Source organism: Budorcas taxicolor, chromosome 18, assembly GCF_023091745.1.
Source record: "Budorcas taxicolor isolate Tak-1 chromosome 18, Takin1.1, whole genome shotgun sequence".
In the NCBI taxonomy this organism is placed as follows: Eukaryota; Metazoa; Chordata; class Mammalia; order Artiodactyla; family Bovidae; genus Budorcas; species Budorcas taxicolor.
In genome coordinates, this window is record NC_068927.1 from 57,240,502 (window position 1) to 57,265,124 (window position 24,623).

General features: G+C 52.0%; 2 protein-coding genes across 4 annotated transcripts in view; one reads left to right on the forward strand and one right to left on the reverse strand.

The window, feature by feature from the left end:
* Positions 1 to 15,503, forward strand: part of PRR12 (proline rich 12) — a 29,523-nt gene extending 14,020 nt beyond the window's left edge. The window contains exons 7-14 of the mRNA XM_052655730.1: positions 6,376 to 6,492; positions 6,710 to 6,843; positions 7,142 to 7,614; positions 12,190 to 12,315; positions 12,410 to 12,507; positions 13,864 to 14,010; positions 14,232 to 14,327; positions 14,528 to 15,503. Of these exons, the coding sequence (XP_052511690.1) occupies positions 6,376 to 6,492; positions 6,710 to 6,843; positions 7,142 to 7,614; positions 12,190 to 12,315; positions 12,410 to 12,507; positions 13,864 to 14,010; positions 14,232 to 14,327; positions 14,528 to 14,674 (1,338 nt within the window). The 3' untranslated portion in view covers positions 14,675 to 15,503. The remainder of the gene's footprint in view (positions 1 to 6,375; positions 6,493 to 6,709; positions 6,844 to 7,141; positions 7,615 to 12,189; positions 12,316 to 12,409; positions 12,508 to 13,863; positions 14,011 to 14,231; positions 14,328 to 14,527) is intronic.
* Positions 15,504 to 19,557: 4,054 nt separating this feature from the next.
* Positions 19,558 to 23,356, reverse strand: RRAS (RAS related). Of its 3 annotated transcripts, none has more exons than XR_008200873.1 (7): positions 23,144 to 23,356; positions 21,221 to 21,308; positions 21,008 to 21,110; positions 20,814 to 20,922; positions 20,172 to 20,381; positions 19,943 to 20,061; positions 19,842 to 19,862 (listed from the first exon to the last, which is right to left on the reverse strand). XR_008200873.1 is itself a non-coding variant. In XM_052655641.1 (6 exons), the coding sequence occupies exons 1-6, from the start codon at positions 23,294 to 23,296 to the stop codon at positions 19,778 to 19,780; spliced, it is 657 nt and encodes a 218-aa protein (XP_052511601.1). In that variant the 5' UTR covers positions 23,297 to 23,350; the 3' UTR covers positions 19,558 to 19,777. The 3 variants fall into 3 exon arrangements, 1 of the variants encoding a protein (XP_052511601.1); XR_008200874.1 differs by having other exon boundaries at positions 20,172 to 20,363; positions 23,144 to 23,355; XM_052655641.1 differs by lacking the exon at positions 20,172 to 20,381 and having other exon boundaries at positions 19,558 to 19,862; positions 23,144 to 23,350.
* Between the last annotated feature and the right edge of the window lie 1,267 nt (positions 23,357 to 24,623).

Sequence of the window (24,623 nt, forward strand, 5' to 3'; positions counted from 1 at the left end):
TATCCCGGGTCAGGTAGCAGATCCCACATGCCTCATGGGCACACAGCCAAATAAAAACAAAACAGAACTTTGCTTCTGTTATTCATCTCAGTGATCTTGGGCAAATCTCTAACATAGAGCTTGGCAAACTTTTTTTGTGAAAGGCTAGAGACCTGGGCTTGATCCCTGGGTTGGGAAGATCCTGTGGAGCAGGGCATGACCACCCACTCCAGTATTCTTGCCTGGAGAATCCCAGGGACAGAGGAGCCTGGCAGGCTGTCGTCCATGGGGTCGCAAAGAATCGGATACGACTGAGCGGCTAAACACAGCGCACAGATAATAAATACTTTAAGCTTCGCAAGCTGCTTACGGTGTCTGCCAGGTATTCTTTTGGTTTTGTTTTTTGATTTTCTTTTTCACAATCCTTTAAAGTAGAAACCATTCTTAACTCATAGATTTATAGAAATGGGCCACTGGCCATAGTTTATGGTAAAACAAGGGCAGCCCAGTAGAAATAATCATACGAGCCATGTTCCTCATTTCAAATTTTCTTACATCTACACTTCTTTAAAAAATATTAAAAGATGTGTGAGGTTAGCCATAGGGTTTTCTTTAACCCAGTACATCTGAAATATTTAGTTTCTGGACAGTTTAGGAAGAGTTAGTGAGTTGTTCTACGGTCTTTCTTGTTTACCAAGTCTTTGAAATCCAGACTATATTTTACACTTACAGAACATTGATTCAGATGAACTGTGTCTCAAGTGCTCAAGAGCCACGTGTGGGGAGGGCTTACTGAACTGGACAGTGTAGGGTTAACAGCCCTCTCTGCTTCAGCTTCCCCACCTGTAAAATGAGCATGAGAATATTAACTCCCAGTCCTTAGGAATGTTGAAGATTTATCAGGAGCTGATCTCTGAGCATGTAAGTTTATTGGATGGAGAAAAGTATGTGGAGGACAGTCCAGGCAGAGGGAATAGTCTGTGCAAAGGCCCTGTGGTGAGGCATGTCTCTGTGATGTGTTGGGATGGAAGCAAGGGCTGAAGTGGCTGGACAGCAGGAGCCGAGGCTGGGAAGGTGGGCAGAGTCCAGATCATGCTGGGGTGAGATCAGGGGGTGCCTGCTTGAGAATCTGCTCTGGGTTGTCTGGCTGCTTCTCTGCCCCAGCCAGCAGGGAGGTGGCCAGGAAACTGCAGTCCTGTTGACAGTCTGTCCACTGCCTTAGTTCTGTGACACAGACTCCCCTGTGTCTGAACCTGTAGCTTTCTCGCTAATGGCCAAGCTGGGTGCCTCTACCTTACTCATATCCTGCTGCTTACTCCCCTTGTCTCAGCTTTGTCACCATTCAGATTCCCAGAAGACAGTCTGATTGGTCCAGCACAGCATTTGAAGTAAAGATGAGCTTCATGATGTGCCTGCTGATTGGCTGCCCTTGTCAGGTCTCCTCCAATCAGCTGTGGCTCCTATTGAATAGGGGCCATGGGTGGGGCAACTTTCCCACTTAGGGAAGTGGGTGTGGTCTGGGATTTGATTGACATGGGGAAAGAAAGGAAAGACGTGGCTTTGGGACTAACGGACCCTGGTTGGGGAGAAGGCACGGAGGATGTCGCCAGGGCCTGGATGATTGGGGGATGGTGGGATCCTGGGAGGAAGAGTGGTTTGGGGAAAGAAGCCAAGCCCAATCGGGATGTGGTGAGTTGAGGGCCCCACGTCCAGTTAAGAGAAATAGCTGGCTCCTTAGAGAAAGGAGATTGGCAGTGGCAAGAGACAGAGGAAGAGGTGCTCTGATGGATTTTTTTCAAAAACATCTGAGAACTGGAACGAGGAACATTGTATCCACAATGAGAGGGAAAAAAAGGCACCCCTAGTCAGGGGCCCCTGCATATTCAGAGACTTGAAAGTCAGAGAGTCTGGGCTTTGGGTGCTGAGCTTTGAGGACCACCCCAGGATGGCCTGGGGTGGGAGAAAGGTAAGGAAACTGAGGCAGTCTCTGTGCCAGGCTGTGGAATCTGCTTTGGGGGCCCTGGTGGAAGTTTCTAGAGCAGGCAGGATGTAAATCAACTTTTCAGTCCTTGAAAAGGATTGGAAATAGACTTTTTGATCTTTGGGCTTCTGACCTGAGGAGCCAGGAGTGAGGATTGAAAACTGTGGCATCATTGGGGAAAGCACTTGGGGTGAGAGGTTCACAGCCCTGTCTCATCCTGCCTCCTTTTTTTTTTTCCTTTCTGCCTCATTCTCTCCAATGAGATTGCAGCCAAGAACCTCTCTGGCCCTCATTTTCATTCGGTTATTTTAACTCCTCCTCTCTGTTCCCCTGGCTGATGTGAAGGATACAAAAATTCGTGGATGTGAAAACATTTGACCAAAAACCAAGAGTAGATAACCAGTACGTGGCATTCAGGCTTCTGAGTTGCAGCTGCTGTCAGCGGCAGACATCACTAACTGATCCCAGCACTTGCTGCTCCTGAGCCTAGTGCTCAGGGCAGCCATGATCAATCCATTGGCGTTATCATCTGAGTCCTGTTTATCACTTGACTGTGGATTCTTTGGATGCCAGGGCTTGCCTGTCATTCATCTCTGGGTTATCACAAAGCCCAGTGCATATTTCCCACTGTGTTGTTATTCTTTACTTACTGATGCCTGTCAGTTGCTCTTTTCTAGAGCCATAGCTGTCCTACAGATTACCTGGCAGTCCCTGGTCATCACCCAGCCCCCTCAAGGGAGACACAGCCTCATTTAGGTGTCACTTCTTCAAGGAAGCATTCTTGGATTGAGCCTGAGTCCTGAGTCCTTCTAGGCTTCTGGACACCTGCCATCAGCACATTTATTACTCGTGCTGTTATTGTTTTTATGCCCAAGCCTGGTTCCCAGGTACCCCTCTTACTCCCTGAGATCAGATTCTGGGCCTGACATCCTTCGTTCTCAGTGCCCTACTGGGATACATAAGGGTTTGGGGATGGGGGTCTGAGTATGCTAAGGGGAGTGTGGATTAGGGAGCCTTTGTGTCACTATCCAGCCCTGCAGTGGACAGGCTGATGAAATAAATGGTCTCAGGTAACCTGCCACGTGTCTTTTCTAGGCACAAGCCACTACTTCACCCTGTTTTGTTTCTTTGCTTGTCTTATTATGTCTGTAATGACGACCCCGAAAAAGGCTTTGTCAGCCTTGTTCTCTGCTGTACCATGGTCCCCATCACCATATCTCAAAGACGGTGGGTGCGTGAGTGCTCAGATCCTGTCATTCCCTTGAGTCATGCAGATGGCTTGTTCCAGAATAGATTCAGGGAACTAGATCTGGTAGACAGAGTGCTTGAAGAACTATGGATGGAGGTTCCTAACACTGTATAAGAGACAGTGACCAAAACTATCCCAAAGAAAAAGAAGTGGAAGAAGGCAAAGTGGTTCTCCAAGCAGATCTTACAAATAACAGAAAAGAACAGAAGCGAAAGGCAGAGGAGAAAGGGAAAGATACATCAACTGAATGCAGAGCTCCGGAAAATAGCAAGGAGAAATAAGAAAGCCTTCTTAGTGAACAATGCAAAGAAACAGGAAAACAGTAGAATGGGAAAGACTAGAAATCTCTTCAAGAAAATTGGAGATACCAAGGGAGCATTTCATGCAAGGATGGTCACAGTAAAGGACAGAAACAGCAAGGACCTAACAGAAGCAGAAGAGATTAAGAAGAGGTGGCAAGAATACATGAAGAACTATACAAAAAAAAGGTCTTAATAACCCGGATAACCACAATGATGTGGTCACTCATCTAGAGCCAGACATCCTGGAGTGTGAAGTCAAGTGGGCCTTAGGAAGCATCACTATGAACAAAGCTAGTGGAGGTGATGGAATTCCAGTTGAGCTATTTAAAAATCCTAAAAGATGATGCTGTGACAGTGCTGCACTCAATATGTCAGCAAATTTGGAAAACACAGCAGGATTGGAAAAGGACAGTTTTCCTTCCAAAGAAAGTTTAAACTACTGTACAATTGTGCTCATTTCATATGCTAGCAAGGTATTGCTCAAAAACCTTCAAGCTAGGCTCCAAACAGTACGTGAACTGAGAACTTTCAGATGTATAAGCTGGATATAGAAAAGGCAAAGGAACCAGAGATCAAACTGCCAACATCTGTTGGATCATAGAAAAAGTAAGGGAATTCAAGAAAAATATCTACTTCTGCTTCATTGACTATGCTAAAGCCTTTGAGTGTGTGGATCACCACAGACTGTGGAAAATTCTTAAAGTGATGGGAATACCAGACCACCTTAACTGTCTCTTGAGAAACGTATATGCAGGTCAAGTTAGAACTGGACACGGAATGATAGACTCCTTCAAAAGTGAGACAGGAGTTCATTAAGGCTGTATATTGTCACCCTGCTTATTTAACTTATATGCAGAGTACATCATATGAAGTGCCAGGCTGAGAGAATCACAAGTGGGACTCGAGATTGCCAGGAGAAGTATTGGCAGCCTCAGATATGCAGATGATACCTAATGGCAGAAAGCAAAGAGGAACTAGAGAGCCTCTTGATGAGAGTGAAAGAAGGGAGTGAAAAATCTGGCTTAAAAGTCAACATTCAAAAAACTAAGATTGTGGTATTCGGTCCCATCACTTCCTGGCAAATACATGGGGAAAAAGTGGAAATAGTGACAGATTTTATTTTCTTGGGCTCCAAAATCACTTTGTACAGTGACTGCAGCCAGGAAATTAAAAGGCATTTGCTCCTTGGAAGGAAAGCTATGACAAACCTAGACAGAGTATTAAAAAGCAGAGACGTCATTTTGCTGACAAAGGTCCATCTAGTCAAAGCTATGGTTTTTCCAGTAGTCATGTACAGATGTGAGAGTTTGACCATAAAGAAGGCTGAGTGCTAAAGAATTGTTTTCAAATTGTGGTGCTGGAGAAGACTCTTGAGAGTCCCTTGGACTGCAGGACTGCAAGGAGATCAATCCAGTCCATCCTAAAGAAAATCAACCCTGAATACTCATTGGAAGGACTGATGCTGAAGCTGAAACTTCAGTACTTTGACCACCTGATGTGAAAAGCCAAGTCATTGGAAAAGACTCTGATGCTGGGAAAGACTGAGGGCAAGAGAAGAGGGCAACAGAGGATGAGATGGTTGGATGGCATCAACGACACAATGGACATGAGTTTAAGCAAGCTCCGGGAGATGGTGAAGGACGGGGAACGCTGGCGTGCTGCAGCCCATGGGGTAGCAAAGAGCTGGATATGACTGAACGACAACAACAATCACACCATAAAGCTATGATAAGTAAAACCTGGTAGCACAGAATGAATGGCCTATTTGTAACAACGTGAGTGGAACTACAGATTATCGTACTGAGTGAAGTAAGTCAGAAAGACAAATACCATGTGAAAACACTTGCATGTGGAATCTGCAATACGACACAAATGAACTTAACTACAAAGCAGAAACAGACTCACAGACATAGAGAGCGGACTTGTGATTGCCAAGGGGGTGGTGGGTGCGGAGGGAAGGATGGGGAGTCTGGGCTTACCAGATGTAAACTGTTGTATATAGGATGGATAAACTACATTATATAGCACAGGGAACTATATTCAGTATCCTGTGATAAACCATAATGGAAAAGAACATAAAAAAGAATATGTATAACTGAGTCACTTTGCTGTATAGCAGAAATTATTGCAACATTGTAAATCAACTATACTTCAATACAATGAAACAGACAAAAAACAATAGAATGAACAGCCCGGTTGGAAATACACATTGTCCTCAGTGGTTCAGTTCAGGATTTTCCAATTTGGTGGTGATGCAAATGCAATACGCATTTGATTTTAAATTCTTTTCTATTCCTGGGCTAATGATACATGCTTTGATACTCTTGTGATGGTGGGCAAGTAGCAGGGAGCAACAGAAACCTCCAGTTCACGGTCAGCCACGCAGTTGATCACAAGGGTAAACAAGTGATACACTTTCAAGCCTCCCGTGTCCAGACAACCATTCTGTTTTTTACTTTCAGTCCAGTATTCAATAAATTACATGAGATACTTTACAGTTTATTATAAAATAGGTTTTGTGTTAGATGACTTAGTGCTCTGAGAACGTTTAAGGCAGGCTGGGCGAAGCGATGCTGTATGATGTATTTAGGTGTATTCGGTTTATTGGGAGGGAACTCCATGGCAAGTCAGAGAAGTTCTGTGTTGGGTGAGCTGTAGGAAGGCAGGGCAAGATTCAAGCTGCAGCCCCAGAGCTGAGAGCATCAGGATGCCAAAGATACCCATCAGCTGGGTCTTTGTTGGTTCTTGTTGACGACGATGTCTTTTCTCTTAAGGGGGTGTGAAGGGAGGAGAGAGGTCAGGAATTGGGTCTGGAAGGGCCGGGGTGGGGGTTGACCCTGTGGTCTTGCTGTGCTCCTCCTCAGCTGGCCTTGCAGACTGGGCGTGAGCCCCCACCCATCTGGCGAGTCCAGAAGGCGCTGCTGCAGAAATTCACTCCAGAGATCAAGGATGGACAGCGACAGTTTTGTGCCACCAGTAATGTGAGCCTGTGGAGGAGAGCGAGGGCCAGGGGTGGGGGGAACCAGGGTCCCCCTCACACATGACTCTGATTTACTGTGGGTCTACGAGGCGTCCAGAAGCTGCTCTCCACCCCCTGGCAGGCTCCCGCGGTAGCGCAGGGCGGGTCTGGGAGTTCAGGGTGTTGGGCTGCCCATCTGCAGGGGACGGAGTTCTTCACGTGCTCCTTTCCTTTCATAGTATTTGGGGTACTTCGGGGACGCCAAAAACCGGTACCAGCGCCTGTATGTCAAGTTCCTGGAAAACGTCAACAAGAAGGATTACGTGAGGGTCTGTGCTCGGAAACCTTGGCACCGGCCCCCAGTGCCTGTCAGGTACCTTGGAGGCCGCGGGGCAGGTCGGAGGTGGTGCCAACAGGCCTAGGGGTGAAACATACTAAGATATTGACATAAGATCAACCATTTTAAAGTACAAAATGCTTGAAAGCAAGAGTCGGGAAGAGGGTGCAGAAACCCTGAGAGGGGGGGCCTCAGAGAGATGGGGACAGAAGCCAACTCCGTAAGAGTCTGTGCTTTCAGCTGTGGGCTAGGTAGTGGGGGCCGGGGTACCCCAAGGGGGACAATTTGGGTTTCAGGGGCTGCTGAGCACAGTCCCATTTATGTCTCCTTCCAGGCGCTCTGGGCAGGCCAAGGGTCCCATGTCCGCTGGGGGTAGCTCCGCACCGCCCCCCAAGGCCCCGGTACCACCTCCTAAGCCCGAGAACCCTGACAAAACGACGTCCGAGAAGCCCCCCGAGCAGACGACTGACACGGCCATGCCTGAGCCCCCTGCCCCCGCGAAGCCGTCGCCACCACGGCCCGTTGAGAAGGAAAAGGAGAAAGAGAGGGCAACGCGCGCAGAACGGCCGCTGCGGGGCGAGCGGGGCATGGGTGGCCGGCCGATTCGGCCGGATCGGAACCTTACCACGGGCCAGCCCGCCACCTCCCGGCTGCCCAAGTCCCGACCCACCAAGGTGAAGGCCGAGCCGCCCCCCAAGAAGAGGAAGAAGTGGCTGAAGGAGGTGGCAGGCAACGCCTCGGCGGGCGGGGGCCCACCGGGCAGCTCCTCGGACTCGGAGTCATCCCCCGGGGCCCCCAGTGAGGACGGTAAGGCCATCGGCAGCTGTGGGGCTGGTGGGGAGGCGACCCCGTGGTTTTCAGAAAGAGGCATGGGTCGTTATTATACAGAGGACTCCAGGCAGCATCAGCAGACAGTCATGGTAGTAATGAGTTAAAAATCATAGCCATAGCTGACGGTTATCTGGCACCTAACCACGTGACAGGCTGTCCCATAAGTTGTTTATACATGTTAACTTGCTTGATTTTTTACCGTGGCCCTATGAAATAGATACTCCATATTATCCTCAAATACAGGTGAGCAAACTGACGTGGAGAGAGTTCAGCACAGCTGGGTGTGGAATCCCACCTGAGTTGGCTTGCGTCCAGCAGAGTCTCAGGCTGTGCTTCCATACTGTTTTGTCTCAGAACAGGCACGTTCTGGGGCTTCCCAGGTGGCTCAGTGGGTAAAGAATCTGCCTGCAGTGCAGGAGACCTAAGAGACGGGTTCGATCCCTGGGTTGGGAAGATCCCATGGAGGACAGCACGGCAACCCACTCCACTATTCTTGCCTGTAGAATCCCATCGACAGAGGAGCCTGGAGGGCTATAGTCCATAGAGTTGCAAAGAGTCCAAGAGTTGCAAGTTGCAAAGAATTGACTGAAGTGTCTGAGCATGCACACGCGTAAGCAGGTTCTGAGGAGAACTGGGGACCAGCATCTGTCCTGGAAGCCCAGAGACAGTGGTGTTCCCTATGACCCGCTGGGTGACTCTAGGAAGCGGGTGGCAGCACCTCAGTGACCTCACCTGTAAAATGGGTTAATAATAAAGTCAAGTGGGTATTCACAGTAAAGCATGTACGAGGGTACTCGACTATAGTGGGCACCAGATGGGAGCTCCATTGCTTAGAATGATGCCTGGTTTATTATGACAGTAACACCAAAAATATACGTGCACCTATGTATAAAAATATAATAGCTGACTTAGTGCTTTTAAGTGACAGGCATCATTTTAAGCATTTTACACATTGGCTTATTTCACCTTTAGATAAACCCTGTGGGGTTAGGTACTTTAGAATTCTCATTTCGTTTAAAAATATTTATTATTTATTTGGCTGCGCCAGGGTTTGGTTGTGGCATGTGGGATCTTAGTTCCCCAGCCAGAGTGTGAGCCCAGGCCCCCTACAATGGGAGTCTTAGCCACTGGACCACCAGGGAAGTCCCTATCCTCAGTTTATTTTCAACAGTTTTTTAATTAATTAATTTATTTATTATCCTCATTTTAAAGATGAGAACACTGAGGCCCTGGGAGGTGCCGTGACTTGCCCAAGGTCACCTACTCTTTCAGGTGTAGTACAGGGGTAGCTGTTTTAACGGAGGCTAAATATACAGCTAGTCAGTCAAATGAGAGAGATGGAGTTAATTCTCTTTCCATCGAAGTCCTGATGAAGTAGAAGATTTGTGGAGAATAAGAGGCTCCTCTCAAGGTTGTCCAGGTCCGGGTTTCTTTTCCTCTTGTTGCTCTGCCGCCCCCAAGCTTGTTGTCGTCAAGCACGTGGTGGGAGGCATAGCTCAGCAGCCCCACAGCTGCAGTCCTGCCAGTAGGAAAGGACCCAAAGGTAGGGGTATGACTGACCTTTCAGCTCAGGGCCAGATCTGGGGATGGCCCACATCCTGTCTCCTCGTTATCCCACTGGCCAGAACTCGTCACATGGCCACATCTAGCTGCAAAGGAGCCTGGGAAATCCAGTCTTCTGTGGGTGGTGGGCTCATTCTGACCAGGCGGAAGCCCCCTTGGCTGGTTACAGCTGGGTCAGGGGAAGATGCTGGCAAGGGAGGAGCTTAACCAAAGGCCCAGATTTTCAGGACTTTTATTTCTTAAAACAGTTTTATACATCTAATTCATGTACCGTGTGGCTCACCCATTTAAAAGCCATAATTGTTTGACTTTTAGTATAGTCAGAGCTGTGTATCCATCTGGCAATCAACTACTTTAGAGTATTTTCATTGCCCCTGAAAGACACCCTGCTTCCTTTGTCCATCACTTCCCTTACTCCCCTTCTTCATCCCTAAGCAACCAGTAATTTACTAATTTCTATAGATTTGCCTATTCTGTATATTTCATTGTAAGGGATATCACACGATGTGCACTCCTGAAGGACTAGCATCTTTGCTTAGCATGTTTTTGATGTTCGTCCATGTTGTAGTGTGTATCAGTACTTCATTCTTTTTTTTTAATTGAACTACAGTTGATTTACAATACTAGTTTCAGGTGTACAATATAGTGATTCAATATTTTTATAGATTATACTCCATTTAAAGTTATTATAAAATATTGGCTATGTTTCTGATGCTTGTACACTATATCCCTGTAGCCTATTTATTATTATACATAGTTGTTTATAGTATTTCATTCTTTTTTATGGCCAAATACTATTCCATAGCTTGGATATGCCACATTTTATTTATTCATGGACTAGCTGATGGGCATTTGGGCTGTTTTTCACTTTTTGGCTACTGCTGCTGTGAACCTATGTGGACAGCCCAGAATTTTCTGAACCTATGAAATGGGAGAAACTAAATTCTACACCCTTTGGGGAAGCTGTTCCCCAGCCAAGGGTCAGTATCTTTCTCTCAGTCTGGTTCTTTGTCCATTCACCCCATTTCACCAGGAACCCCTCCAGGGCAGGGTGAGCCTGACTCCTGTCTGGATGCCCTGAAGGTTCTGCCCAGACAAGGAGACCTCAGAGCAACCCTCTCACTGGTCTAAGACTGGTGACTCTCTTTGTGCTAGAAGCTGATGCGTCTCCTTGGATTCACAATGAAAGTTCTAAGAAGGGGCTGTACCCTCTCTCCCTTCCTTTAGTCCACTCTCAATCTGGCTTTCTCAGCCCCTTTCTGCAGATGTTAATTGAATACCTACTATGTGCCATGAACTGAGGGTTCTAACAGCGAACAGAGTAGACAAAAGCATGTATCCCCATGGGAGTTTAGTCTCTCTGGGGGAGTCGATCAGATAAAGATGTTATGTAATAGAATTTATGTAATAGAATTTCATAGAAAATTATGAAAAATCATCAGTGTAAGGCTGGGTGGGATTAAGGGCAGTAGAGAAAAATAAATCTGGTAAACAGGATCCGAGTGGGATCCTGGGTGATTATTTTCTGGAGAGGGGGTAGTGGGGGAAGGTTTCTGGAAGTGACATTGGAGCCAAGCTCTGAATGCAACAGGGCTGGGGTGGTGTGACATTAGGGGAGAGAACATTCTGGACTGGGCGTGTCTGAGGATCAGGAAAGAGGCCAGGCGCTGGAGGAAGTGAGGGCAGAGAAGGAACAAGACCAGATCCTGGAGAGACAAGGAACTTGGGACTTTGCAGCCCTACTGGCAGGATTTTATCTCGAGCGAGACAGGAGCCATAGGAAGGTTCAGGCCGAGGCTTGACGGGGTCTGACTTCTGCTGCCAGGTCGTCACTCTGGGCTCTTGAAACCCCTGTCAGCGAGGACCATCCATGTGGATAAATCAGGCGGCCATTTCTCAGGCCTCTTCCTAAGGGATTTTTTGGGGTCTTAAGAACATGTGTGGGCCTCCTGCTTCTGTTTTCTCCCCACTGCTCCTTGAGTTGCTAGTGGGTGTCCCTCCAGTGCTATCCTTGGGGGATTCTCTGGTTAGGACTCTGAGGTTTCACCACAGGGGCCCGGGTACCATCCCTGGTCAGGTAACTAAGATCCCATGAGCCAGGTAGCATGCACTACAAAAATTAAGAAGATGGTCTCAACTTGGCAGGCTCCCTCCACTTCCGTGAGCCTCAGACTCCTTACTTTACCCTGGCCACCCTCCCAGCCTACCCCCAACCCACTCCCAGAGTTCATGGAGCAGGTCCTAGTCTCTGTATCTCAGATGCGGCCCCACTAGCCACCTGCTCATCAGGCCAGACCCTCCAGGCCCCTCCCTCACTTCTGTAGCTGGGAAACCCCCAGTCCCACCCCTCTGACCCCAACTGCCCCCACCACCACTGCCCTGTCCCACGGCCCTGGCCCAGACACTGGCCCTCCTGCCCCTCAAAATCTCTGTACCTGTCCCTCCAGCCCCATCCCTGCCTTGTTCTTTCTCAGCTGCTCCATTGCCCTGGCCTCTGGTCTTCCCCTCCGATCCATCAACATGGCCTCGGAAAGCTTGCTCTCCAATTACCTTCACCCTTCCCTGCTCACAGCTCTCTCCCATGGCTCCCTAGGATGCCTCCCTAAAAACGCCCCTGCCCTTTGCCCCTCATTTTGGAGGCCCCACGTGGTCTGGCCTACACTAACCTTTGCAGTCTCAGTTCCCACCTCTTCCCTCAATCTTGCCCTTTGTGATCTGATCTCTTGAACTTGATTCACCGGTTTGGAAACCAATTCTGCTGCTGCTTTAGACTTTACAGAAACTTCATGGAACTGGTCAAACACAAAGGTCACTGACCTGGAATTCTCTTTCTGATCTCAAGGTTTGATGCTTGTGTGACCTTTAATAGCCTTCCCTGACTTGCCAGGCTGAGCCCTTAGAGTTTATTGTTCTGGTATTGGAGAGTCTTCCCTCAGTGGACTCAGAAGTTGGAATAATGGATCCATGTCTTCTTTTCTTCCCATCCAGAGCGGGCAGTACCTGGGCGTCTGCTGAAAACCCGGGCGATGCGGGAAATGTACCGGAGCTACGTGGAGATGCTGGTGAGCACGGCACTTGACCCAGACATGATCCAGGCCCTGGAGGACACACATGGTAAGTGAACCCAGACCGTCAACCCCTGCTTTCCTCCCACGGTGTATCATTGTGGGGCTAAGCTCTTCTGATGATGTCCCTCCTCCCCTTTCAGACGAGCTGTACCTCCCACCCATGCGGAAGATTGATGGCCTCCTGAATGAGCACAAGAAAAAAGTCCTGAAGCGGCTGTCGCTGAGCCCAGCCCTGCAGGTGCTTGGGGGGCTGGGCAAGCGGTTTCTGGGACCCAGAGCTCAGGCCCAGAGGAGACACGTGCCCATCAGCCACTGTGCTTCTTCCCATAGCTTTGGGCCCTGGAGGGGGTGATCGTTGGAAGGCTCAGGCTTGGCCAGGAGAATAGTGGAAGGCTGAGATGTTCCATGGGGATCTCTGGGCCCAGCATCCCCGTCCACCCAGATAGAGACAAGCTGGGATGGCCTGGAGGGGTCACTGTCAAGGTCTGGGCTGGGCTGCTGGGCAGGCCCAGCAGAGCGTGGTTATGGAGTACAAATTTGGGGGACAAAAGGTGAACTACGGCCTGGACCCAGAGCTCGCTGGGGCAGAGTGTTGAGCAGATTCTGATGGCTTCTCTTGTCAACATAATTCAGGCTCTTTGAATTTCAGGCTCAAGCATGAAGTTGTCTATGTAATTTCCCTTCTGGGATGGGAAGTTAGGGTGGCTCCGGAAATTCTGGGAGATAACACTAAGCTGGCTCTGAGAATTCTGATGGGGATGTTACTGTGGTGTTGAGAATTGGGCTGTAAAATATCAGGATGGCTCAGAATTCAGCCATGAAATGTTAGTCTGGCCCTGAAGGTTCTTGGGGGGCGAATGTTAGTCTAGTTCTGAGAATTCTGGGATGGATTTTAGGCTAGCTCTAAAAATTCGTATTGAGATATTAGCCTGACTATGAAAACATGGGGTAATCTGGTTCAGGAACTCTGGGTGGGATGTCAGGGTGACTCTGAGAATCCTGGGATTGACTATTCGTCTGGCTCTGAGAAGACAGGGCTGGGTGTTGTGCTAGGATTAAAAATTCCGCTGTAATGGGAATTCCCTGTGGTCCAGTGTTTAGGACTCCACGCTTTCACTGATGAGTACACAGGTTCAATCCCTGGTCAGGGAACTAAGATCCTGTAAGTCTTGTTGGCATGCCCCCCTCTCCAAAAAAAAAAAAAACTTACATGGTAGAACATTACGGTAGGTCTGAGCATTATGGGATGGAATATGAGTCTGGTTGTATAATTCTGTGGTGGATGTTAGGGATTCTGGGTTTCAGGCCAACTCAGAATTTTGAGTAGGACTTGCAAGTGACTCTGAAAGCTTGGGTGGGATGTTAGCAGTCTCAGAAAGGCCTGGGCTGGGCCACAGAGCGCATGATAAGGGTCACCAGCCTGGCCTAGGTTTCTGCTGTCCTTGGAGGAAACCGAGATGCTTGTGTCTCTTCTGATGGGTTTTCTGGGTGAAACCCAGGCATCTGACCACTGGGAATCTGAGAACCGGGGAGGTGGGTGGGTCTGGGGTGGGCGGGTCCAAGGAGGTCCCCCTGACCCACCGGATTCCTGCAGGACGCCCTGCACACGTTCCCCCAGCTGCAAGTGGAGCAGAGTGGGGAGGGCTCCCCTGAGGAGGGGGCCGTGCGGCTGCGGCCAGCCGGGGAACCCTACAACCGCAAGACGCTCAGCAAGCTCAAGAGGAGCGTGGTCCGAGCCCAGGTGTGATGGGTAACCGGAGAGGCGGGGCCTTGACGGGAAGGTGGGGGGACAGGGGCGGGGCCCAGACTGGAGGTGTGTGGGTCAGGGGCGGGGCCTGGGCTGGAGGTGTGTGGGTCGGGGGCGGGGCCTGAGAGGGAGGGCGGGGTTGGGGCGGGGCGTGGAAGGAGGGGCTGCCTTGTGCTGGGCAGGGTGGCTGAGGCCTCTCCACTCCACTTGCCCAGGAGTTCAAGGTTGAACTGGACAAATCGGGATACTACACGCTGTACCACTCACTCCACCACTATAAGTACCACACCTTCCTGCGCTGCCGGGACCAGGTGAGCCCACGCACACCCCCGCACGTATCACTCTGGGATTCTGCCCATCACAGGCTCCTGGCTGGACCCTGGCAGTCCAGGTCCCCGACCCATCTTCCCTCAGACCCAGGAGTCCCACTCCCAGCCCCCTTCTCCCTGAGACACTGACCCCGAGGCCCCCAGCCCCCTCCCACCCCAGATCTACGTTTAATCCCCTGCAGACCCTGGCCATCGAGGGCGGCGCAGAGGACCTAGGCCAGGAGGAGGTAGTCCAGCAGTGCATGCGGAATCAGCCGTGGCTGGAACAGCTCTTTGACTCCTTCAGCGACCTGCTGGCCCAAGCACAGGCCCACAGCCGCTGCGGGTGACCCCACCCTGGCCTGGGGGGGGCCACCTCCTCCATGAACCGAGAATGGGGACAGAACTGTGCCCTCAGGAGTTAACCCCTGGGCCCTGTTGCTGGGGAAGGGGGGGGTCATTGGTCAGGGTGTGTTTGTGCTGCCCCCGCAGGGCAGGGTTCAAAGTTCGACTCCCCCCACCTCCCAAGCCCTCTCCACTCCCTCCCCTTTCCTCCCACTGTCGGGTGTACAGAGAAATTATTTATATATATGTATAAATGTCTATTTAGTAACGGTTTCCCTCCCCCGCCTTGCCCCGATCCCCCCTCCATGGCCATAGCCCCAGCCCCCTCCACCTTGTACATAATGTATAGGAAAAGTCTATGTATGGTTGAGGGGGGCGGGCGGCTTCAGAGAGCTGGGGGACCCCTTTCCCCCTCCCCGCAAGCCCTCCCTCACAGGCCAAGATCTTTGCTAAAGGCCATTCCCTCCCCAGGGCATTTGGCGTCGGGTGGGAGGGGGAAAACGCATCTTGTTAATTATTTTTAATCTTATTTATTGTACATACCTGGGGCGGGGGTCTGGGGAGGTGGAGGGGGGAGAAGGGTCCCCTCCCTTTACCCCTCCCACTCCTTTTCTACTGCGATTTGTCTGTGTCTGCCCCCTCCACCCCCATCCCCTTGTCATCTGGATGTGGTTCTATTTTTTATCAGTCTCTTCTCTCCTCCTCCCTCTCTCTAACCCCCCTGCTCCCATCTCCCCACCACCCTTCGTCTCTTGCTCTTTCTTGGGCTTCTGTACAACTCAACTTGTATACACTGTGTACACACAACCAGCCAAACGAAAACCCAACGGCAAACACTTTATCGGCTGGCTGGAGTGCCTCTGTCCTGCGACGTGGTGGGGCGGGGGGTGGGGGGAGGCTGGCATGGGCAGAGTCTGGAATCTGGAATGTGGCTTTTCTAGAGCCCTGGAAGGTGGTTGGGCTGGGGTCACTGTTTTCCATTATGTCTTGCTGTGTTAACAAATTAGCCCACCCCAAAACTTTAATACCTTGAAAACAACAAACATTTATATCATAGGGTTTCTGAGTTCAGGAATTTGGGAGCCAGTTAGTTGGGTGGTATTAGGGTCAGTCGTGAGGGTGCAGCCCTCATGGGTTTGACTGGGGTTGAAGGATCTGCTTTAAGGTGGCTCCCTCATGTGGCTCTTGGCTGGAGGCCTCAGTTGCTTGCCGTGTGGACTGTGCCATAAGATGGCTTAAGAGTCTTCCAGACGTGACAGCTGGCTTCCCCCAGAGTGCATGATTGAAAGGAGAGATCAAGGAGAAGGCCACTTAATCTTTACGTCCTAAACTCAGACACTACTCCACTGCTGCTGCCACACTGTTCATTAGAGGAGGGTCATTAAGCCCAGCACACACTTAAGGAGGGGAATCAAGCTCTACTTTGTGACGGGGAAAGTATATGAATTTGGGGTGTTACCTTTAAACCAGTCCAGGCTGTGATGGGTGTCAGGAGTTAACCAGGTTTCTCTTGGCTCCCAAGGCTTGAGGGTTCTTGAACTTGAAGTAAGGGTTCCAGGGTGAACCCTGGAACTGTAAGATCCTAAGTGGGTTGGCATTTTAGAGGTCAGCCTGCAAGTTGAATGTGAATTCCTGTGTTTTCACACCTCCCTGGAGTCCTCACAGAGCTGGTGGAGATGTAGACTCGGGTTCTTTCTCAGCCCTGCGTCAGAACCCGTTTTTAAAATAAAATCCTGGGAGGATTCTAATATGCGTTCAAGTTTCAGGAACAATGTTCTAGAATAAGAATAAGAGTGTTACCAATTTGGAGGTCAACTGGTGTCTTCTAGAAGCCAGCCTATAACGTAGTGAGTAAGCCATTGTTCTAGATCGCAAACGCATCCTCAAAAGGAGACCATTGGTATTTTAGAACTCTGGAGTCAGTGTTGAGGGTGGCTGGTCAAGGGGTAGAGACCCAACAGGAAGTGTAAGGTGGATTACCAGCATTCTAGGTTCTCTTCCAGATGAAACTGAGGAAGAACCCCTCTTCTAGAACCTTGGATATTGGCTAGATCATAACCAATGTGATAAATTCTAGAGACCTGGTTTTATAGAATAGAGGACTGCTAGTAACATCCGGGGACCGTGACAGAGTGAATGATGAGCCATTTACTTTTCTAGAATCATGGAATTAAGATGAGTCATTAGTGTCCTTGAACTCTGACCTATAGCAAATGATGCAGCCTCTGTGAGGGAGTCACACTTCTTGACTCTGGGCTGCTGATGTCAAATTGGGACCAAAGGTCCCTGGATTGTCCCAGAGTAGAGATCCAGGGTAGAATTTGGAAGAAATGTTCAGAAGGTGACCTGCGGAGGCAGTATCATCCCTTTGGGGACAGAATTACCTTGTGGTTGGCCTTCAGAATTCAACTGTCCAAATTCCTATATCAGCTCCAGCACTGACCAGACAAGTTGGATAATAGCCTCTACCCTCAGCTTTGTTATCTGTAAAATGGGCTGCTGTCAAGAGAAAGGAAAGCTATTTGTTTGAAGCACTGTTCAGTGCATAGCAGGAGACCCTGAGAGGTTTGGTAACAGTCCAAGAGATGGTGAAAGGGAGGAGAAGCAAAGAACTACAAAGATGGTTAAAGCGAGGCACATTAAAACTCCCAAGGGATTTGAAATCACTGACAAGCCCTGCTAAGCCCAGGGGAGGGCAGGATCCAGAGACTTACTTCACACTTCACCTAGGCAGATGCCAACTGGGCCAGCCCAGCCTGTTCGCTGTTGTCTGATGAGCTTTGGCATGGTGGTGGCTGCAAACTTTCCAAAAATGGCCTGCCAGTTGTCATGTGGGTTTTGTATCTGTGCCTTTTTTAGGGGCAAGCAGTAGCTTTCGTCACTTTCTCGGAGTGCATCTTGGTCTTCTGAGAAAAGAGGTGTCCCAGCCAGAACTTAACCCCATTAGACAAGACACAAAAGACTGCTAGCGGCGAGACTGATAGGAGCCGGGGAGAGAGGGGTTAGCAGGGGCCCCCCGGTTCCTATTGAGAGGAGCTCGCCCCTGACTGGGGCTTAGGTGGAGATAACAGATCTTAAATGAAACATCCCTGTCCCACAGGGGAGGCCTTTGCCGAACAGAGGTTCTTCTGGGGGAGTGGACGCTGGGGAAGGGAGGGGAAACGCAGCACAATATATCTGAGCCACGCTTATTTCCAGGGCAGAAGGTTGAACCCAGGCCAAGGATTCTGTGATAATGAAACCCGGAAAGGGATCTTTAGCTAATCATTGTTCTAATCTGGAATACAGAGGGACCTTCATGCTTCTAAGACTGGAGAACTCTGTCATTGCTCCTGAGCGCAGAGTACCTCCCAGGCGCTGCTTTCATCCTCTGGGTGCAGGTTTGGTTCCTAAAGGCAGTGGGAAGTAACTGCAGTCTCCCCCACTCTGCAGATGTGAAAACAAGCACGCACAAAGGCACTTGCCTAGGAGGGTCAGCGCCAGATTGGAACCCAGGCAGCCTGCTTCGAGGGGCCACGCGGGGTCATCGTCCACCCCAGAACCAGGAAGCAGGTTCTGGGGTGGGTGGATGGGTGTGAAGGGAGCGTTTTGGGATCAGGGCCCAGAGATTCTGTTGAGAATTAGCCGATGTAGGGGCGGGGGGAAGAGATCATTGACAAACAGTCAGTAGTCAGGCGGGGACCAAAGTTCCACGAGACACGGACATCTTGGGATTTCTGGTTTGCTGTGTTGGAGTTCAGAGATGGTCTGTCTGGGACTTCTCTGGTGGTGCAGTGGCTGACTGCGTTCTCAGTTCACGGGCCCTGGGTTTGATCTCTGGTCCAGGAACTAGATCCCACATACCAAAACAGACCTGGCACAGCCAAATAAGGAAATATTTTTAAAAAAAGATGGCCTGTCTGATGGGCCTGGGCAATGAGGGAGTGGTGTTCTCCGGTTCTGGCTCCAGTCTTCGAAGTTAGCAGCTGCAGTACAGAATTGGGGGTCCTGATCCCCAAACCGTTGTCATCTTATACTTCAGCCCCACCCCCCACCCCCAGAGGAGAGGCTGGCAGGGGGGTGCCTCCACACCAGCCTCCAGTTGAATTCAAGGTTGAGAGTCAGATGTCAGCCTAACGAGAGCTTTCTGGAACTGAGAACCTGCCTGTCGGCGGCTTAAACACCATTCAGCCCACCTGTGCCTTCTCCCCTCGGCAGCCAAACCGCCTTTCTCAATACACATTGGAGGTGGGAGGCAGGTGGGCACGGTTTGTAGCAGTTGCTGCCTGTCTCCAAGGTCTAGAACACCACTTCTGTCCGACAGACCTTTCTGCAGTATGAGAATATTGTGTGTGTGCCCTGCCCACGGCGGTGGGGGTGGGGTGTGGGTAGTAGCCACTAAGTCACACGTATGAATACTGAGCTTTTGAATCTGGCTGTGTGACTCAGGAGCTGAGTTTTTACACTGAAGTTAATTTAAATAGCCACATGTAGCTTCCGGCTACCAGACTGAAAAGTGCAGTTCTAGAACTTTCCAGAAAAAAAGATTTTTTTATTTACCGCCCCCCTACCCCTGCCCCTGTCACCAGCTCCTCCCTGCCTGCCTGTGGGAATCTTAGTTCTCTGACCAGGGATCCAACCCATACTCCCTGCCTTGGAAGGCAAAGTGTTAACCACTAGACTGCCAGGGAAGTGCCCCCTCAAACAATCCTCATCCCAACAAAATGCCCACCGAGACAGAAAAGGGTGGAATCTGTTAAGAGAGGAAGTGGGGGTCAGACGGCTGGCTCAGCTGGACCCTGCCCTGAGCCAAAGGGTCTTAGATCCGATGGTTCTTGGTGGCGCTAGGCTTTAGCAAGTGTGCACAGGCCTGGAGTTCAGCTGGTCCCTTTTATAAAAAAACACCTCCTTGGCAGTGACGTTTATTTCTCTGGGAGGGGAGTTATATACAGCAGTGACCCGGGTGCCCGGGAGCCCTCACCCTGGGGCTCGGGTGGGGCAAGGCAGCGGTGACAGAAGGCACAGGGTGGTCACGGCCCCCGGGGGGGAGGCCAGGAATCGCGGGTGTGGGTGTAGTGTGTCCTGGGAGACCCAGATCGGGAAGGGTGCTCAGCGAGAGCAGCTGGTCCCTACAGAAGGACACAGGGGCAGCCTCTGGCCTTCTTCCTGGGGGCGCTGGGCAGGGAGGGCGGGAGCTCTTGTTCCTGGTACTTCCTGTGGGAAGAGGCTGGTGAGTTCGGGTGGAGTAGGGGCTTAGGGGATGAGGAGGATCACGGGAAGGGGGCTCAGCTCACCGGACGGCCCGCACCAGCTGCTCGAAGGCCTCATCCACGTTGAGGCGCAGTTTGGCAGAAGCTTCAAAGTAGGCCACGTGGTGGGAGGCACTGAAGGTGGAGGCTTCAGATCGGGGGACCTGGGGCACAAGGGGGATACGGAAGAGTCAGGTGCCTGCAGTCAAGGCTAGTCCCAGCCAGGGTGGGGAGGCAGAAAGACACACTGTGTGCTCTAACTGGGGTAACGTACTGCGGAGGCTCAAGTGTAGAGGAAAAGGTCCCGGGTGATCACGACGGAGGAGCCCAAGGGGCTGGGTGCCATATAAGAAGGGAGTCAGAGAAGGCTCCACAGACCTTCCTGAGTTGTTGGGCAGAGAAAAGTCAGGGTGTTCCCGGCAGAGACCCAAGCAAAGCTCCAAGGCCTTAATCGAAAAGATGAGTTCTGTGTGGAAATCAGAGTCTGTGTGATAGGGAAATGGTGAGAACAGAGGACGGAGAGGACAGGGCCGCGGGGGTGGGCATCCAAGGCCAGGTGGCCGAGCTGCGGTGTGAGCAGGGGAGGGGCAGGTGGAGTGGGAGGTTGACTGGAGGGGAGAAATCCAGAGGAGGTGAAGGCCAGGCTCCAGGTGGGAACAAGAGGAGGGGTCAGGACGGAACAATGCTGGGGCTGGTAGACCCTGGGGGAGGCACCCTTTTTCCCATTCAGCCACTTCTGAGAACTCCCATGTGGGCAACGGTGGGGACTCAGAAGCTATGACTAGTGGGGTGCGTGGCTGCAGACCAAGGGAGTCAGAAGAAGATGCTGACATGAGGAGCCTCAGGAGGTGGTGCCAGAAGGAACCTCCCAGACTGAGATGGGGTTGGGGTCGGGGGTAGGGGGGAAATCCCAGACCTGGCGCTGTGTTTCCAGATCCGCCTTGTTGCCAACCAACACGATGGGGAAGTCGTCTCGGTCCTTGACTCGAAGGATCTGCGTGAAGAGCTTGCCCACTTCGTTGAAACTGCAGATGAAGCCAGAGGTCCAGCCAGCTGCTCTCTCCCCGCGCCCCCTCCCTACCTACCCCCACACCATCCTATCACTCTCACCTCTGCCTGTCATTAATGGCAAACACCAGCAGGAAGCCGTGGCCCGCACGCATGTACTGTTCCCGCATGGCACCAAACTCCTCCTGGCCGGCAGTGTCCAGGACTGCAGAGAGAGGGAAAAGGGTCTCCAAGGGGACGGGGGTCTGGTCAGCTACCCCCAAGAGCCCTCAGCCCTGCCACCCTTTCCCCCACCGTCACCCCTGCCGCCCTCACTGTCTAGCCGGGCTGGGACGCCATCCACAGTGCAGATCTTCGTGTAGGAGTCTTCAATAGTGGGGTCGTAGTCAGACACAAAGTAGGACTGGTGAGACGGGGAGAGGACCTCGTTAGTGCAGCATCCCAGCAAAGGTGACGTAGCCCAGCCTCCGAGCCCTGACTTTATCAGCCTCCTTCCTTCTGGGTCTCTTCCTCTCCCTGAGTCTGTCTCCCTCTCTCTGGGTCTCTGGGCCTTCCCATTGCCTTCCCCAGGCTCTTCTCTCTGTCTCCTGGTCCTCTCTCTGTTTTTCTGGTATAAGGTACATTCCTGGCGTCGTCGTTACATCCTGGCTGTGTGGCACTGGACGAATCATTTCCCTTCTAAATCAGTTCCCCTCTCTGAACCTCAGTTTTCTTACTTGGAAAATGAGGATAAAAATAGCTGTAGGCTCAGGGAAAACCCCTGTTCAGTATTCAACACATCACTTGGGCATAGTAGGTGCTTGGTTATTGGGAGCTGTTCTTGTGCAGAATCTGCCTGTCTAGCTTTCTCTTCTCCTCCTTTTTCTCTTCCCTTTCCTCCCCCCTCCTCCCCGTTCCCCTCCTCCTTCCCCTTCCCCTCCTCCTCCCCCTTCCCCTCCTCCTCCTCCTCGGGCAGTTTCTCCTCCCAAGGGAAGGTCCCGGTTCCAATCCGACGGCGAGAAGCTGCCCCGCCCGCAGGCCGGCCCCTCCCTTCCTGCCCGGTCCCGCCCGCCTCCAGCCAGGCTTTGGGCCAGTTTTGGGTCTTCCCCTGGGTGCAAGGGGCCCAGGGCTGGGGCCTTTCTCTACACAGACAGGGGCTCCCAGGCAGGTGCTGGGTGGGGTCTCTTGGTGGAGAGCTCTGTGGTAGCGTCTCAGTAGCAGACAGACACCTTTCTCGGGTTTCTCTGAGGTGGGAGGGTTTCCCTTGGTAATGGGGTGGAAGTTTCCCACGCAGAGGCGGGTTTTCAGGAGAGAAGTGATGACCTGGCAGCTGAGGGTCTGCAGGCTGCATTCTGCCTGTTAGAGGAGTGTTTGATCAGGGAGGGATCTAGCCCTAGGGGACGGGTGTGTCTGCAAAGGGGAAGCTCAGTGGTGAGAACTGGGGGCTGGGCTCAGGAGCATCTGGGAGATTTGCCCTAGAATATAGAGTCTAGAGAGTCTTAAAGACCCTGGAGATGCATTTAAGATATCAGAGACACTCTCAAGGGGCAGGTCTGTCTGGAGGTGTCAAGAATCTGGGGGCCTGCTCCATGGAGATGATTTGAGGACTAGCCAGATTTTCAGAGAGGGACTTGGGGAATCGGAGTGGAGGACGGAGTGGAGGACGACTCAAGATGGAGGAGTGGTTGGTTTTTCTTGGGGAAGGCTGGCAGGGGGGAGGGTCTCGGTCTGGAGGGATGGGGGATTCCCAGAGCTTGGGATCTCAGAGTTCTCTGGAATGGCCAGAGGGCAGAATCTGACTAGGGGAATCTCAGGGGCGTTCTCCCAGTTAGGTTCTGGGTGGCTCAGAGGAGAAGCTGGGATCTGGGATTTGGGGGAGATGGGGTTCAGGCTGGGGGGAGGTGGCACCTTGGGGGGGGTGGGCGCCCATGAGAGTGCTTAGGGTCTGGATGGGGTGACTTCCGGATTTAAGGTGCTCCCAGGAGGCACCCAGGGTCAGGTCAGCAGGGAAGCGGGGTTCTGAGTACTAGGGATGGGGTGATGGGTCTCAGGACACAAGTACAGGAGGAACGTCCCTCGTGTTTGGGGGGGTGGAGGCCACAAGGGGCTCAGAGTCACATCTGAGGGGATTTCTTTTAAGATTAGAGGGCCTCATAGGAGCGGCTGAGTGATGGATCGAGGGGAAACGGGAGCTCTGGGATCCCGCAAAGGGCTCAGTTCTAGGTCCCGGGGGCACCCCCCCGGGTGAGGGCCCTCTACCTGGATGAACTGGATGGTCAGCGCGCTCTTGCCCACGCCGCCGCCGCCCACGACCACCAGCTTGTGTGTCTCGCTGGGTGGGGGGTCCCCGGGTCCCGGCACCCCGCCCCGGGGCCGCCCCCGCCCTGTCCCGGACGCCGCCCCGCTGCTCATGTCGCCACCGCTGCCTCTGCCGCCGCTACCGCCTGGGGGGGAACCGGGCGGGGCGTAGGGGCGGGCCACGCTAATAAGGCTACTGCATAATCATGAGCTCCAGCGAGAAGGGCTTGTGTCTCCGGACACTTAAGGAGGAGGCAAGGCCTGGGGAAAGGGGGAGCTATGCTAATAAGGGTAGACGACCGGGGTTCGCCAAGAAGGGGAATTCCAAGTGGAGCAGGAGAATGCTAATAGAGAGCTTGGCTCACCCGGAGCGGCGCCACGCGCTCTCGGCTGCCGGGCCGCCTGGGGGCGGAGCTATGCTAATAAAGGCCTCATTCTCTCGGCGGACGGGTTGAGAAGCTCGTTCGGGGTGGGGCTATGCAAATAAGAAACTCGGGGATGCAGTTTCTTAGGACGCCATCCCCGAGGCCTCCTTCTAGTAGGCGGAGCTCAAGGACTCGCGCGCGGCCGTATATAGGCGCGCTCCGAGAAAGGAGCAAGTCTTGAGGGGAAGCTCAGCCTCCGACCTGGGATCGTAGCCAGGCTCCCGACCCGGATGTCTGGGCTGGTTGCTGGAGGCTCCGCCCGCTAAGGGACCCAGGCTTCCGGTCCCTGCTGTCCCAGCCAAGCGGAAGACAGACTGGGAGGGAAGATGAGGCCCTGGAGGGGGACAGCGGCTAGCTGGGCAGGGAGGGGCCGTGAGATCACTGCATTCCTAATTCATGAGCCAGCTCACTCAAGCCGGGATGCCTGGGTTATGAACGGTCTAGGGTCAATTTGTCTGGGTTATGAGAGAGGACAAAGCTGAGACCCCAAGGTCTCTAGGAGGGAAGCCCAGACCCCAGAGTCCCTAGGAGAGAATAGGGCTGAAGGTTTGAACTCCTGGATCCTTGGAAGGAGGGGACCAGGGGGTCCTTAGTACTAGGTTCGGTAAAGGAGAGAACTGAGAACCCAGACTCTTGGATCCAGTGGTTGCAGGGGCTAGGGACCGAAAGTTCTGGACCCGAGGGAGTTAGTGAACCCGAACACCTGTGTTAGTGTAAGATATTTGCTTGAGACCAGGAGTGGTCTGTGGAAGACCAAAGGGCCTGACTCCTGGATCTAAAAACCAAAAAGGGCTCAGATTTCTGAGTCCCATGTGTGCTTAGTCGCTAGGTCGTGTCCGACTCGTTGCGACCCCATGGACGCAATCTGAGCCCGCCAGATTCATGGACTGTAGGCTCCTCTGTCCATGAGGATTCTCCAGGCAAGAATACTGGAGGGGGTTGCCATGCCCTCCTCCAGGGAATATTCCCAACCCAGGGATCGAACACAGGTCTCCCGCATTGCAGGCGGATTCTTT

Bases quoted from the DNA above. Each gene is read 5' to 3' on its own strand.
- RRAS (XM_052655641.1), bottom strand. From the start codon at position 23,296: ATGAGCAGCGGGGCGGCGTCCGGGACAGGGCGGGGGCGGCCCCGGGGC. The intron at 21,111-21,220 runs GTGAGGGCGGCA...CTCTCTCTGCAG, and splicing joins CGTCCCAGCCCGGCTAGACA to TCCTGGACACTGCCGGCCAG. The intron at 19,863-19,942 runs GTGAGCTGAGCC...CTCTTCCCACAG, and splicing joins CAGCTGGTGCGGGCCGTCCG to GAAGTACCAGGAACAAGAGC.